We start from the raw sequence: 16,452 nt of genomic DNA, 5'->3' as shown, positions 1-16,452 counted from the left end.
TAAATGGAAATCAATTATTTTTTAAATAGGTACATTATTTTAAGGCAATTAATGTTTAGTTATTAATTCAATTAATATGAATTTATTTTTTTGTCCTGGCCCTGCCATTTCTTTGGAGTGTGGCTCCTGACAGGTATATATAACACATACATACACGTATACGCATGCACGTATACATGTGTCATGCACACATTTATTGGGTGAAAGGGAAGAATCTTTAGGATTGGAATCGACAGAATTTGCAAACTTAGGTTAGCAAGGTGGGGACTCTATGCGCTATCTATCTATCTATCTATCTATCTATCTATCTATCTATCTATCTATCTATCAATTTATATGCTGCCCATCTCCCCAGAGGGTGACTCTGGGCGGCTTACAATTAAAAACCAAGACAATAAAATTATAAAAATATAAATATCCCCCCCATTAAAACACAAACAACAAATCTATAAAAAAATATATACACAAATCAAGAAGATGGGGGAAGCAGTATCAACCATCCCACAAGCCAGCTCCAACAATGCGAACCCCCATCAGGCCCCCAGGCCATCCGGCATAGACGTGTTTTTACAGCCTGCACCTCAGCTGGCAATCTATTCCACAGGGCATGGGTCATGGCAGAAAAGGCCCTCTTCTTAGATCCCGCCAGCCGAAATTCCTTGACTGGTGGGGTCCACAACATGCCTTCTCTGCCAGACCAAGTGGGGCAGGCAGATATAACTGGGGCGAGATGGTTCCTCAGATAACCTGGTCCTGTGCCATGAAGGGCTTTAAACCAACAACTTGAATTGGACCCAGAAGCAAACCGGCAACTAATGCAGCTCGTGTAACAGAGGTGTTATATGTGTCGCCCTAAGGGCATTCAAGATTGTTTGCACAGCTGCATTTTGTGTAAACTGTAGCTTCCAAATACACTTCAAGGATAGCCCCATGTAGAGCACATTGCAGTAATCCAAACAGGAGGTGACCAGGGCATGAGTGACTGTATGGAGGGCCTCCTGATTCAGGAAAGGGTATAACTGACACACAACAAGAAGCTATGTGAAGGTCCTCCTAGCCACGACTACCGCCCTGCTCTTCAAACAGGAGTCGTGAGTCTAGGAGGACCCCCAGATTATGCACCGGGTCTGTCTAGTGTAGTGTAACCCCATCTAGAACCAGAGATGATAAGCTCCTAGATCTTGAGGCTCCCCATATCCACAGCCACTCCATCTTACCAGGGTTCAGTTGAAACCTGTTGTCTCCCATCCAGGCCCCTACGGCCTCCAGGCACCACGAAAAGGTAGCTACAACATCACTTAGGTCACCTGGGATAGAGATATATAGTCAAGTATCAGCAGCATACTGATGATACCTCATCCCATGGTGCCGGATGATGTCACCCAGCGGTTTCATGTAGATGTTAAATAGGAGAGGTGAGAGCACCAAACCCTGAGGCACCCCACAAAGTAGGGGCCGCAGGCTGGATCTCCTGCTCCCTATCAACACCCATTGGTGTTGGCCTTTGAGGAAAGAGCTCAGCCAGCACAAAACTGTGCTGCCCAGCCCCAACTCCCGCAACCGACCCAAAAAGATACCATGGTCGATGGTATCGAAAACCGCTGAGAAGTCAAGAAGAGCAAGGATGGACGCATTATCCCCTTTTCTTTTTATTTACTATTTAATTCTATCTACTATTTAAGCTCAGTGCCCTCTTCATTTTGGGTAAATAGTAGGTATAGTAACTCTCTCCTATGTCACATAAGAATAAGTATTTTGTAGCTTTTGAAAAATGGTTTACTTTCATTTGTATCCAGAGTTATCTAAATCTATGACTGCTGCAAGAAGAGGGAAGGATGGTAGTTTTAATGGGCTCATCCTCCTTCCAGCCAATGGTTGTTTTAGAGAAATGGAGACTTTATTTGAAGCATATAGGTCCTGGAAGCTACAAAAAGAAGAAATAATGTTTGTACCACTTGCTCCTTCTCTGTGAAGAGAGGTTCCACTATATTCCAGTTCTCTCACAGACAGAAGGAATCATTCTGTTTTGTGGATAGGCAAGCTAGATTAAATTCCAGTTTTTACTTATGACAATATGATATTGTATTTTCTGAGGATTATGATCTTCCTGCTTAAACCAGCATATGCAGAATGCAAATTTAATTCAGGGCAAGTTTCAGCTTTCCAAAACTTTAAATGTCTTCATGTTACTTTAATTATATAGTTTATAGGCAAGCAATAAACAGCAAGATGTTTGAAATGGATATGAAAATTGCTGCAATGCATGTTAAGAAAAAACAACTTCATCAATTGCTACCTAGTCATGTCCTTCAGAAAAAGAAAAAGGTAACATCTGAAGTTAACTGATAATGTGATATACTATATTTCATATGTATGTATGTATGTATGTATTTTTGTTATTAATTAATAATTTTATGTATATACTGCTTCCCCCTCCGCCCCAAAAAGTTCATAGCAAGAAATATTCTTATGCATGCATAAGAAGTTAATCCATCTATACTTATCCCATATATTTGTTTCCTGGGTTAACTTTAACTTTTAGTTTGGGTTTTTGTATTTGGATATTTGTTCAGATGTAATTGTTAATGTTTTAAATAGTTTGCACTGATTAATAGGAGCAATATTAAACACTTGTCCTCAGGGCAATAGACCACAGTTTAATGTTTGTTAAAGATGATTTCATTCTCTTAGTTATGTGGCTTACAGTTATTAAATCTATCAAATTTGTGAAAATGAGTTGTCTCAATCTTGTTTTTTCTAAAGCACTATCTTAGATATTGTACCCTTTCTTACTAAATCAGGAGGCAGATAGTGGAGGAGAAAAAACTAAGAAGAAAGGTACAGGTAGTCCTTGAGTTATGAAAATTTGTTCAACAATCAAAGTTATAACAGTGCTGAACAAAGGGATTTATGACCGGTCCTTGAACTTCGGCTGTTGCAGTGCCCCCGCAGTCACATGAACAAAATTCAGGCACTTTGCAACTAGCTTGCAGTTATGACTGGTTGCAGCGTCCCATGGTCACATGATTGCCATTTGCAACCTGCCCTGCCAGCTTCCCACAAGCAAAATCCATGGGGAAGCTGGCAGGGAAGGTCACAAATCGCTCAGGTAGGTCTCCCCGCCCCCCAGCCCTTCTTTTCTTGCACGTTCCATGCCCTCCTTCCCCTCTTCACTCACATGCACCTTGCACTCTGTTTTCCCAGCCTCCCTTTGCTCACACATACCCCACACCTTCTTTCTCTGGCCTCTCTCGGATGCATCCAACCTCTCTTTCCCCAGCCTCCCTGTGCTCACACATACCCCATGCCCTCTTTCCCCAGCCTCCCTGCACTCACACTACCCCCCCAGCTTCACTGCACTCCCTTCACCCTGCAGCCTCTTCCCCCAGCTTCCCGGCACTTGTGTACACACACACACGCATCCTGTGCCCTTTTTCTCCAGCCTCCCTGCACTCGCAAGCTCCCGGCGCTCTCTTTCTGAGCTCACGCTGCACTGCAGCACCCCCCTCCCCCAATTTGTGTATGGTTTGCATCGGGTCTCCCAGGGCCTCCCCCCGCCCACTGTGGCACCCCTGCGCTCCTTACCTGGGACTCCTTCTGTTTCCTGCTTAATGACCCGCAACCCATGCATCTACAAATGGGACTGCCTGAATTGCCGTCACTAAGCGATGTGGTCCCATGAAGTCATGCTTTATGACTGCATTGCTTAGCAATGGCAATCCCGGTCACAATTGCAGTTGTAACTTGAGGACCACCTATATAAAGGCCTATGGTAACTGCTGCACAGAAAGAATGGATTATTTGTTTGTTTTTATTTCCTGAAATCAATACTCTGCTCTTGTCCAGTTTTTGAGTGGCTAATTGCAAATAATACAGGACTCTAGCATTAGCAACGTTGACTTGTTAATTACAAAAAACAAGGCTTGTAGAAGTTTAGAACTTTCTATATCACTTTTATACTTCATAGCACAGTTGTGAGAAAACAGTAAATGATTCAGTATGTATCATGCTTGTTTTGAAGGCAATAATTAGCAGTACATGCATGTACATATAGTCTAAAAAGTCCAGAAAGAATGGGAATTTGTTAGGCAGATATTTCACGTAAGTATGGTACATTGTGTATCAGAATTTACTTCTCCTGGTGCCCCTGAACAAGCTATAGAATGTTAATACTTGAACAGGCCCATAAAATGGTAGTGCTTACCTAGTTTTTTGTATTACTATATCAGAGGGGGCAATATGCCTTTTTTACTTCTTCTGAATTCCTTCTTTGATATATTGTCTTCTTGGTTGCAGCATTCAACAGAAGGAGTTAGGCTGACTGCGCTGAATGACAGCAGCCTAGACTTATCTATGGATAGTGATAACAGCACTTCTGTGCCTTCTCCTACCAGTGCTATGAAGACAAGTCCGTTGAACAGTTCTGGAAGCTCTCAGGGGTATCTGTCTCCAATATTTGCCTTAATATTCAGAGTATTGCTAATATACATAATCAATACTGTAATATTTACAAGGAGAATCTTTTAACTTTTTAAAACATATAATTTGCTTCAGATTTTAAACACTATAAATTTACAAGTTACCTTATTTCTTCCTTCAGACTTGGATTTTTACAAAGATTATGTTATATATTACATTACATTACATTACATTACATTACATATCATATATCCTGATAGATGGCATTATTTAATAGTTGGGCAGAAATCTGTCATGCACTGTGCCATGAAGGGTTTTATAGGTAATAGCCTGCACCTTGAATTGTACCCAGAAGCTCATTGACAACCAGTCCAGCTTATGGAGCTATAGTGACACATGGACATACAAATGCATGCCCATCACTGCCTGCGCCGTTGCATTTTGAACCACCTGTAGTTTCCAAATGGTCTCCAAGGGCATATTGCACTAGTGCAACTATGAGGTGATGAGGGCATGAGTGACCATCTGAAGGAGCTCTCAATCTAGGAACAGGCAGATAAGATGCTATGCAAGGGCCTTTTGGCCACTGCTGCCACTTGCTCTTTGAGTAGGAGTTGTAAGTCCATGGCAATCCCCAGACTGTAGGCCAGTCTGAAATGGAGTACAGTCCCTTCCAAAACTATAGATGGAAGGTCTCCAGATTAAGGGGGCTCTAATATCCACAGCTGCTTGGTCTTGGCAGGATTGAGCCTGAGTCCATCTCTCCCCATTCAAATCCACACAGCCTATGTTTCCCTAGTCCAGCACCTTAACATTACACCACACAGGCTCATTAGATCTATCCAACAAGGGTAGATAATTAATCTTGTTTGTTCCATCCTACATGTCAGAGGGCTAAAATAGAGAGTCTGGGGTGAGTTTTTCAGTACTGTTCAGGTCATTGAAGTTGAGCTTTTTACAAAAAGTTCACACAGAATTTATACGTTTTTTACATTATAACAATTTAGACTATACTCTATACTATTCTGCCTTGATTTCTAATGCATAGATTCCCAAGAAAGTTCTAATAAGTGTAACACAAATTCAAGTAAATGTTTGTAGGAAGCTCTAGCTTTTATTGAGAGCTTTTTTAACAGCTGGATCAAGCAAATACTCAGAAGGGTTTCTGCCACGTCCATCTCTAAAGGCATTTAGAGATGACTTTGTTATGAAAGAACGATTAAGGAGGGATGTGGAGAAGTGATTACAGAGGTTGAAGCAAGTGTGAGAAATTCAAAATAATCCTGCCTTGGTTTTTGTTAGTATAAGAGGGCACAGAGAAGAATTGACAGGTTTTCAAGATTCTCTTATTCTACCCTTATATAATAAAGTAGCCTTCCTGGAATTCCTAAGATGTCTGTCTCTTGACCTGATCTTCCTTGAAATGCTGATACGATGGGAGGCTTTTGATCCCATGGAGATTTTCAGCCAGTTGACCAAGGGGAGCTAGGGATCTTTGCCTGTCTTCCTTCTTTCTGGCCATTTCTTCCCTGTTTATGCCCACAAAAAAGGACTGTAGAGGGTGTGTATAGTGCCTCCACTCTTCTTTTCTGCCAATGGGAACACTCGGAGACACACACTTTTTTTGAGCATCTCTGAGTCCAACATACCTCTCTAAGCCTATGAGCAAAATTGTTGATGAAGGAGTTTGACCACATTGCTGCATAATATCTTGAACTTGCATATGTTGTAATTTAGATGTGCAAAACAGTAACCCATCAAATTGATTGCAGTCATCAATCATGTGTTCTAGTTCAGCTGGCCCATCTTTGCTATTGTGAGAGGTAGTAAACCTCAAAAGCTTGAAGTGGGAGAGAGGGGGAATATGGCCTGGTAGTAATATCTTGCTGAGTCACAGTTGTGTCAACTTACTGTAATTCATCAGCATGTTCTCTTTTTAAAAATATTTTAGCAGAAGCAGTCCTGCTCCAGCTGTGACAGCAGCATCTGTGACCAACATACAAGCTTCTGAAGTCACTGTGCCACAAATAAATTCCAGTGAAAGCTCAGGGGGTAAGAAACTCACATGAATCTTCAAATCTGTTCCTAGATTACTTAAGCCCGTTTTTCAGTTTAGACTCTTGGTGATTTGCCATTCAACAACAACTTATTTGCAGTGTAGGATTAACATATTTTTGCAACTTTTCATTCATTGAAAGAGTATACTGATTAAGTAGCAAAATAAAAACTGCGAAGTTGCCTTTAGTAATTCAAAATCCTTTTCAAACAGTCTCTTTGCTGGTTACTTGGTGTTACTGATTTTAGCCATGTACAGGCTTTGAGTGAAAGTATGAAAGCCTAAAATTGAAAGAGGGAGGTGGGAGTACAAACCAGCCTGCATCACTTTGCTTGTATGATTAATTCTAAGTAGAACTTGCATATAAGAGAATACTGGAGGTGGGACTTAAACGTACGCCCACATCACTTTCTCAATTTACTGAGTCTACATATGCCCATTCAGGCACGTGTTGATGTTTATCCAGCTCAGCTCAATTTATTCAGAAGATACCAAGAACATTTTGAGATAATTCAGAATACACTTTGGAAACATCTGCCATTTTTCAGCCTTAATATAGGCTTGGTACCTTCTGTATTTCTATACACAATGCACAATATGGAGACAATAATACAGACCTGCTTAACATTACTGTAATGAAGTACATAGTCATTATTTTGTAATCACTTGTTCAGTGTTGTTCAGCATTGTAGTGCTAATGGATGTGATCCGAGTTTTTTGATCTAGAACAAAAACCAAAGCTGCTCTTGGGTAATGTCATAGATTCGATGCTTGCAATTCCCCTATCATGTTAACTAGTTTTCTGTACAGGATACATAGTTGTCAGTAGTAAACCCTGAAGAATAAATTATGTAAAATAACAAGAAACCATAGAGTTTTGCTTAACTTACTAAAATAAGTTTATATGAGTCATAAAATATAATTGCCCTTGGTGCAGAATATGGTTTGTTTGAAGAAAATAATTCAAATCTTTGTTTTTAGCCCATGGAACTGTAGACTGAAAATTGGATTACATTGTAATCATCAAATTATATTTCAATAGGTACTTCAAGTGAAAGCATTCCTCAAACTGCCACACAGCCAGCCATCTCTCCACCACCAAAGCCTACCATCTCTAGAGTAGTTTCTTCAACCCGTCTTGTCAACCAACCACAGAGACCTTCAGGAAACACTGCAACTAAAGTAACTAGCCCTGTAGCAGGTGTGAAGCGGACATCATCTCCCCATAAAGAAGAGTCTCCTAAAAAAATAAAGACTGAAGAGGTATTCCTATTTCCTGGTTGGGAGCAGCAGAACAATGCACACGGTCCCTGGGTAATGCAAGATGATCTCAACTTTATGCTGTGTTTGCACATGTTCAGATGATAGCCATCGTCTTGTGCATATGCAAACATGGCACTTAACCTATCAGGAATCGAATGGTAGAGTTAGTTAATAAGGAGCTGCCTGTGGCATTGATTCTTCTGTACTGTGAACAGAGTGCTTTAATGGACTTCCCCAGCAGGCCAGTTCATTATGTAAATGGCAGCTGTGCCAAAACTAGCACAAAATAAATGCGTGTAAACTAAACTACAGAGAATGTTGAGGAGCATATTGATGATTGAATTAACATGAAAAAATGATATCAGAAATGGGGAAGAAGACAGGATAGAGCTCCATATCCAATTTTATTTAGTTTTTGAAGGGCCTTTGAGTGAAGGCTTAAAATGGATAGCACAATTTCCCATTCTTTTGAGGTAGAAAATACATGACTGTGGTAGAATGTAAGCCAGGCCTCCACAATTAGTAGAAGGGAAAGGGCCACATTGATAAATTAAAAGTCCTTGTGAGCTGCAAAAGAATACCTGGCGCACAGTCGGCTCTTCCATGATTAGCAGAGTGGCAGCAGTGCTGGAGCTGGTGGCAGTGGTGAGGTTTGGAGGTGTTTGGCAGTGTGTCTTTCAGGGAGGCAGCAGTGAATTTGTTACGTTTTAAAGAACACTGGCGGGCCTCATAAGATTGCTTGGTGGGCTGCATATTGTGCAGGTCTGGTGTAAGCCATTAAATAGTTACATCATGGTTAAAAAATACTAAAATCCCTTCCAAACCCCTTCATTTTGCTGCTCTCAGTCCTTGATCACCAAAAGCTTGCCCATTCCTGAACTAGGGAGAGATTTTGATGATAAAAGGTTAAAAGTTAAAGAAATATTAAATGGAATACTAATAGCTTATTGCATGTTTTCATTATGAAGGATGTAAAACAGTTAACTGCACCTGACATATTTTCAAGAAGCATTTAAAGATAGATTGACTAGCCATTACAATCTCTGTATTTTATTTCCATAATCAGTATATATTTTAGTATTAGTTGCTAGGAAATATGTTCAGAAAGATATTATTCTACTGGTGTTGTTTGTTTAGGCTTGTAATAAGCATGTGGTTGACCATTATGCAAAAAAAAAAAAAAATACTGGGTTAGATATATCTTGTTATGTTGGCTTTTTTTCCCCCTTTGGTGAGAACAGGTGACTTGTATAAATATAATTTTGGAAGATAATATATAGAGAAGGTAAAGATGATATATAAAGTTTTACATTTATACTTGAATTCATATTTTATTGACCTCTCTATAAAAAACCTACTCTAGGTTTTTGGAATAATTCATACCAAGTAGGTAGAATTTTTATGCAGGTATTCATCTGTCTAGGGCCAAATCCTCAAATTATTTTTAAAACTCGGAAATAATGCTTGGGACATATCTGGGGACCGCTACTAAAAGAAACAATCCAAGAAAAAAATTGTCTGTGCAGAGCTACTGTATGCAGGCCTTCTAATGGTATATCATGACTGAATTTGAACTGCTGCAATCTTTATATATGTAGTAACACATTATAGCACTGCTTTTAATAGAATGAGTCTGACAATTTGATATATTCAGGAGTATAAATCAGTCTTTGAAAATACCTGTGTTCCTATTTATGGGCTGTTGTGGTCTTGACTAAAATTGCAGCCCTGTACTTATTGACTAAGGAGGAAATCATATTGAATTCAATGAGCATACATAGAATTTGGTTTTGTCAGTGGGCCTGGGGATCCCAGGCTGATATGGAGCCAATCAAATGGTTAGTCTGAGTATGTTTGTTGCTACCTGGGGGGTGGTGTGGGGTTTATTAATTTTTGTATTATGAGTTTTAATTCTGTAAGCCCCCTGGGATCACCATGTGTGAGTTGGGCAGCCATATAAATTTGTTTAATAAATAAATAAATGATAATTTTTGCTGTTAACTTTCCTGAGAATTCAAATTATGACTTGATCCCAAGGGGAAGGGAGTATTATGAGTTTTATTTAGGAGCTTGATGGCCTGCTTGTAATAAATTTATTGTTGTTGTTGTTGTTTAGTCGTTAAGTTGTGTCCGACTCTTCGTGACCCCATGAACCATATTGCGCCAGGCCTTCCTGTCCTTCACTGCCTCCCTGAGTTTGATACCCAAAGATTCCTGGCCTAAGCATTTATAAACATTTTAAACTGAAATTTGTATCTGTTTAACATTTAGGAAAATAAATGCATAACATTTGAAATAATAACATCTTCTCAAAATATGTTTTCTCAAAATAACACAAAAATGTCCAAGATGATTAAAAAAAAATTAAAACTGTTACAGAAAAGCATAATTCAAACCAAAGAAGCACACAGTATTAACAAAAAGGTCTACTGGAACTGTTTGTTTCATATAGAGTTGCCTACCACAGTTGCATAGTAATTTCTTGTTTGGTCATCAGGTGTTAATACATCCATACTTGAATATTTAAAAAATAAATAGTATCTGCTGGGCCTATGAAATAGACCTGTGCATGACTGTGGGGTGAGGCAGAACTCAAGTGAGCTATACCTGAAATAAATTCCAGAGATGATAAGCTGTTTATGCAATCTCTTGAGTAGGCAGAACCATGATAGCCGCAGCTGATTGCTTGTACAATTTTATGGTGAAGCCTTTATGAAAAACTCATTATGGCTAGTTTCCTTTTGTTCATATTTGTTCTAAAGATCTTTATGCTCTTAATAGAGCTATAGATAGAACTTAATTGTGATTAAATTTCTTGACAGAAATTTTATTCTTGTATCTTGGCCAGTTATCCTATTTCATTGTGATTATTCTGCTTGATTACAGGATGAAATGAATGAAGATGTTAGTTGCCTTGATATGAGTGATCATGATAAGATGGAAACTAAGGTAATTTTCTTAGACTATGTAGTAGCTGTAGTATATTGAATACCTACAGTTCTTAAAACAAAGGTATCTTTTTTGGCTCCAGCTGTTGGATATGTTTTGTGAATCTACTCTTTGACTGCAGACTTTCTAGTACACAGACACCTGATGGATCAAGTTAATTGTCTAAAAATTCACCTTCACTGAGGCCAGTCACATACCATTGGGAGTTGACAATGAGGACATATAACTATTTCCTCCACTTGCTCCCTGCCCTTCAAAATATATTGAGAGATATGGTACCTCTCAGTAAGACAGCTTTGACAAAGATAAGGAAGTCAGCCTCCAAAGTTTGAATCAAACTAATCCTCCCTAACCTACACTACACTAGTTAGTGTTGCTGCGAGATGGACTTCAACAGCATCTGGAAGTCCACAGTTTCCCTACTATTTGTTTTTAATTTTCATATGCTCTTAATGACTAATATTTGTTGGTGGCTTAATAGTTAAAAAAATAATAATAAAGTAAAAATAGTGAGTAAATAATCAGGGATGTGCCAGGTTCTTTGTTTTGATCAGGGAGTTTTCTGGTGTTTCCTGGAGTGTTCTATGATTGGAACACAGTTTTACATTCAATTATAGATTGTGCATCATGAAAAGTTCTTAATAGCAGAAAATAAAAACAGTCTCACACTGTAAAATGACATTAACAACAGCTCAAAGCAATGATAGTGGTTTAAAATTAAAATAAAATGTAGTCTTAAAAGGTCCAGGAAAATAAAAGGCTCTTCAGCTGCAGCTTAAAAGACTACAGCGTAGTCTCTCCCCGGTAGGCAGATGTTATACCTCACTTGGCAGAAGCACTGAAAAAAGAACCTACAAAGGGGAACTCTGTGGCTTGGATCCAGTTCTTACTTTCTATAAAGAACTCTTTCTACTTGTGGATGGCTTATAGTCCAGCAGAGCACTTCTGCTGCCAAAACAGGGGAGGAGAAAATGCTTGGATTGGATTTTATTTATTTTACTGGATTTATTTTATCGGATTTAAAGGCTGCCTGACTCCCAGATAGCTCTGGGTGGCTTACATTTTAAAAGTAGGAACCATAAAATGAAAAGAAACCTGTGCATCCAAAAAATACAAATTCAACACAGTAGAAGACAACTAACAGAAGCTTGATAACCACATTAGCCCCAGTTAATTCACCCTTTCCTTTGCAACCAGCATGTTCTTTGAAATCTGCTCAGGACAGTTACATATCCTCCAAGGGAAGCTGAGATTGGTGAAATACCCCCTCATTCCCAGTGACTTTAACAGAATTGATCTCAAGGAATGGCCCCGCTGGTGGAGCAAACTGTATCCAACCCTATGAATTCATTTTGCAGGGTTATGGGGTAGATGTTAGAAAGTGCAACAAAATAAATATATTTGAACTACCTCAGAGTCTTTTCTTTAAAATAAAAGATATAAACTCTGTTAATATTAAAATGTTAAGAATCCAAACAACTCATAATTGAATTACAGTGATCTACTAAGAAGTGTTGGCATATTTTTTTTCCTTCCTTTTCAGGAAACTTTTGATACAGAATCAGATATGGCCTCTCAGCAGGAAACTCTTCAGACCACAGTATCTCTACAAGCTCCTCAGGTACTGGAATGAATCTGTTTTTGCATTTTGTAGAAATAAGATGCCTTCAACTTCAGTTTGACTCCTGATGACTGCATCTCTGCAGTTTTCTTGGGAGCATAATAGAAGTGGTTGTGTTGCCTCCTCCTCCTGCTTCTATTGCTGCTACTTTCCAGTCTAGCCAACGGTCTTGAACTAGGGTCAACCCTGCTTAGTTTCCAAGGTAAGCCATGGTAGGCTAGATGCTGCCACTTGCTGAGGTATAAAGCTGTGATCTGCATTGCTGATATGTGGATTGACAAGTTTGTTTGCTTTCTGTGTCCTCATAGTAAATTCTGTGTAGTGGATTCTGCAGCCTTTATACATTCTTGGCATAATTGTAGATTAATTACATTTCTGAAGTGGCAGATTGTAATGGGAGTTATTGAAGAACCCAATAACTCTGAATTTTGGGAAATTCCTATTAAGTTTATTTAGCATCATTCTGAAATAAGCTAGAGCTTACTGTAAAATTGGGGAAAAATTAAGATTTGAAACAATTAGGACAAATGGAAAGTTTAATGTTTAACCTTTTGATAATGCATGTTCAAAATTGTATCTAATATTTCTTCCTTTTTTTTCTCTCCCCAGAAAATGCCCAGTACCGATCTTTCAGATATCCCTGCTCTCCCTGCAAATCCTATTCCAGTTATCAAAAATTCAATAAAACTAAGATTGAATCGGTAAAACCAACCTCAGGGGTCCATAAACAGTATCTGCCAATTTAACCTGTTGTCTTCTAATACTGAAAAGGAGAACAGAAGGTGCAAGACAAGAATGTGAACACAGATGGATTTAGGTATATTTTGTGCACTTCCCTTGCTGGGCTATAATCACTTGATCTGGAAGTCCAGGTTAGTATGTGGAGCCAGGAGTACTATTAATGTGTTAGCAACAGTTACATTAAATTCTTTAAAGGATTACTGCCTATGAAAAGGAATGGGAATACTATTTCTAGCCATATTTGATGTACTGATTGGGTTTGTGTTGATGCATTGTTTGGAAGAAAAGAAATTCAGCTAAAACTGGCAAAAGAATTCCTTAAATGCACTTTTATGTACTTTTTTATTGAAATATGACTAATTTTAGTGCTTCAGCTTGATAGATTTTATTTTTATTAAAGAAATTCTTCAAAATCTGTGACCTTCAAATTAGAAAATGGCTTGATATATTGTATACTGAAGGTAAAAGTATGCACTATATCTAGTTCGGTCACCATTAGGCTGCAGTGAACCCTTATAAGAAAATGTCAAATCTTGAGGTTATGAGTTTGGAAAAATACATTTAAAATATTTGATGGGGCGTGATTAAGAAATGGTCTATTTTTTATTTTTGGGATTATTTTATGGTGCATACAAATCAGCTATCAAAAAGCAAGTAATTGTTTCCTTCAGTTTAATCAAGCCTTCTCCTTATTACCTTCCCATTCCTATTACCATATTTTTTGGAGAGGAAAAAGAAATGTTTGCATTTAACTCATGTTTCAGTTTGTATGCACAAAATTGGACTAATGTTGTCAGTGAAATGCTGGTGGTTTTTCTTTTAAGCTCTGTAGCCCTTAGCTACAGATGCCACTTTCCCCCAGAAATAAAACAAAGAAAATAAAGTGTGCCTGTGAAGCATAGCCCTGTTTTGATGGCTTTTTCATCATTAAATATAAGAGTTTTGTACACTCCAGAGGAGTCCTGTCTGCATTACAAAGATTTCATATTTTAAATATAAAGGCAGATCTTACCTACTCTAGGGTTTTAACAGTTTTATTTTTAGATAGCTCATCTGAAAGTAGCTTTACTTTCTCAGTGTTTAATTTTTTTAGAATCACATTTCTAGCAGGCACTTAAATGATCTGATAAAGCTCTCCTTAACCAGTTGTTTTTGCTTTGTTCTGTAGAGCTATAAAATTATTAGCAGCAAGTTTGTTTAAAAATGAAAATCTCTCATGACTAAACAGAAAGTGTGGAATGCCAGTGATTATCAGATGGAGATAACAAACTACATGTAACCTTGATTTCAACAAAATTAAGTGGGACGGTTAAACTGCCCTTCCCATCTTTTCTGATCAGCATGTTTAATAACTTCCTTCCCTGCATTGTGCTCAATCCTTCTACATGTGCATTTCCATGTTAAAAAATAATAAATTGCTCTTTCCCTTTTCCCTATAAGTTAATTTTCCAAAGTCAAGAGAATGTAGCTTATTCCCTATCTCCCCAACCACGCAGTAACCAAGATCTTTATTTTCTGCCATTTTGTCTATGATGTCTAGTATAAAAAATTCTTACCCTTGCCCCCTTCTGCCTCCTGTGATCCAGCTTCCACCCTCTTAAATTCTCCCACACCCTCCTTGCTCCTTCTCTTTCTCCTGCTGCCCAAACGAGAAGGGTATCAGTTGAAGTGTACAAGCTGTCTGTGCATTTTGTGTAGCTATGGAGTTTAGATCGAACTTGCCAGGCACAAATTTAGTCTTGTTTTGTTTACACATCAGGACATCTTTTTTTCTTCATTTTATTAAACGTTTCATGTATCTGCACCCAAGTTTTGCCAAGCTGGGAACTTGGAATCTTTCCTGTATAGTGACTTTTTAATTCTAGTTTTCATAACCTGGAGATCAGACTGTTGCTTTCGCATGATGTACGTAGGTGTCTCATGACTGGAGTTGCTTTGTTTTATAGTATCTGTACTCCTTGTATTTTTCAAGAGCTATTTTGTAAACAGATGATGTATTTCTCCATGGAAAACAATAAAAAAACAGCACAATCCCACAGTTGCTTGGTTTCTTTTGAATGTGTAAATAATGGTATTCCAAAATTGTTAAATTAGCTTAATTGTCTTTTCCTAAATAAGAAACCTAGATGGGAATACAACACTGCTGAAAGTAAAAGAAGCTGATTTTAAAACGATCCATTAATAATGTACGTAGTCTGAATCTGTTAGTTACTTTCTGGCTTTTATTTTTCAAAAGGCCAAATAGGATACCTATTACTTAATGTTGCATATTGTTGACCTAAGTCTGGAATAGTGGAACATGGGAATTTAATTCACTTGGGGAAGAGTATGGAATTTAAGCAGTTTCTGACATTTCTATTTTTTTTTTGTTGTTGAACTGATCAGCATGTATACTTATGAAAAAAATGTAAGTTAATAGTTCAGCCAGGAGATGTCACTGTTTCTTTCATTTCAGTGATTAAAACCCACACACAGTGATAACAAAGACATACCAAAACCCATATACTACTTAACATTATTTATCCACTGGCTTTGAGGTTAAAACAAAACCACTGAAAAGTCTCAATGTTATGCAGTCACTTTTATTTCAAACTTGAAAAAGCAGTCCTGACTTAAATAGATGATGATGATGATTTAAATATCCGGTTAGAATTTAGTTACAGCTTAAATTAACATAATAGTTTATAGCCAGTTTATTAAGAGTTGCATTAACTTCTAATCTTTAGTTAGAGAGTGGTATGTTTCAAAGAACTAAGTTTCATTTTCAAGGAATTCTAGAATTTCCCCAGCTGCAGCTGTTTGTGTAGCATCAGAAGGCACTTTAAAAATTGAAATTGGATAAGCAGAATAAAGGTCAAAGGGATCTTAATCTTTGAGTACGTAGAAGCTCCTGACTTTTCCAGAAAATTCCACCTGATGTCTTGTGGATATGACTCCATCTTTAAATGACTAATGAAACCAGTTTTATTAATTGAGAGATACCAAGCTCAGAGCTGCTTCATGTATTCCTTTATATGTCCATGTATTTTATTTTGTATTTTTATTACCTTTCTATATACCTAGAAATTTGGAGATTTCTACACATCCCAGTTATAAAAACTGAATCGGCTTGAAGTATTCATCTTTATTGCTAATTCAGTAATTTGCTAAGACATGTTTTAGCAAACAAAAAGTATGTTGTGTATGTACTAGAACATAACTTTATTAATAATTATTTTTGTTTGCTTTAATCTTTAAAGCATTAGATCATTATTCAGCAGAATCAGTGTATTACAAGTTTGTTGATGGAAGCAGATGCAATGTGAGAAGGTTAAACCAGTATTTAAAATCTATAGGCATCAAACATCTGCCACTATTATCACCAAAAGAGTGCTAACTTTGCTATCAAACTTCAGAGTCTGTG

The 16,452-nt window shown here is 37.9% G+C and overlaps 1 protein-coding gene across 1 annotated transcript in view; it reads left to right on the top strand.

Moving 5' to 3' along the window:
• The window catches only part of PAPOLA (poly(A) polymerase alpha), a 53,665-nt gene extending 38,580 nt beyond the window's left edge, over positions 1-15,085 (top strand). Inside the window, exons 16-22 of the mRNA XM_088149869.1 lie at positions 2,204-2,325; positions 4,297-4,439; positions 6,371-6,471; positions 7,518-7,738; positions 10,625-10,687; positions 12,231-12,308; positions 12,918-15,085. Of these exons, the coding sequence (XP_088005995.1) occupies positions 2,204-2,325; positions 4,297-4,439; positions 6,371-6,471; positions 7,518-7,738; positions 10,625-10,687; positions 12,231-12,308; positions 12,918-13,013 (824 nt within the window). The 3' untranslated portion in view covers positions 13,014-15,085. The remainder of the gene's footprint in view (positions 1-2,203; positions 2,326-4,296; positions 4,440-6,370; positions 6,472-7,517; positions 7,739-10,624; positions 10,688-12,230; positions 12,309-12,917) is intronic.
• Positions 15,086-16,452: the final 1,367 nt, after the last annotated feature.

This window comes from Python bivittatus, unplaced genomic scaffold, assembly GCF_059951505.1.
Source record: "Python bivittatus isolate LINGU-HERP-01145 unplaced genomic scaffold, Pbiv_v1 ctg000580_np1212, whole genome shotgun sequence".
NCBI lineage: Eukaryota > Metazoa > Chordata > Lepidosauria > Squamata > Pythonidae > Python > Python bivittatus.
This window is presented reverse-complemented; position numbering and strand designations above follow the sequence as displayed.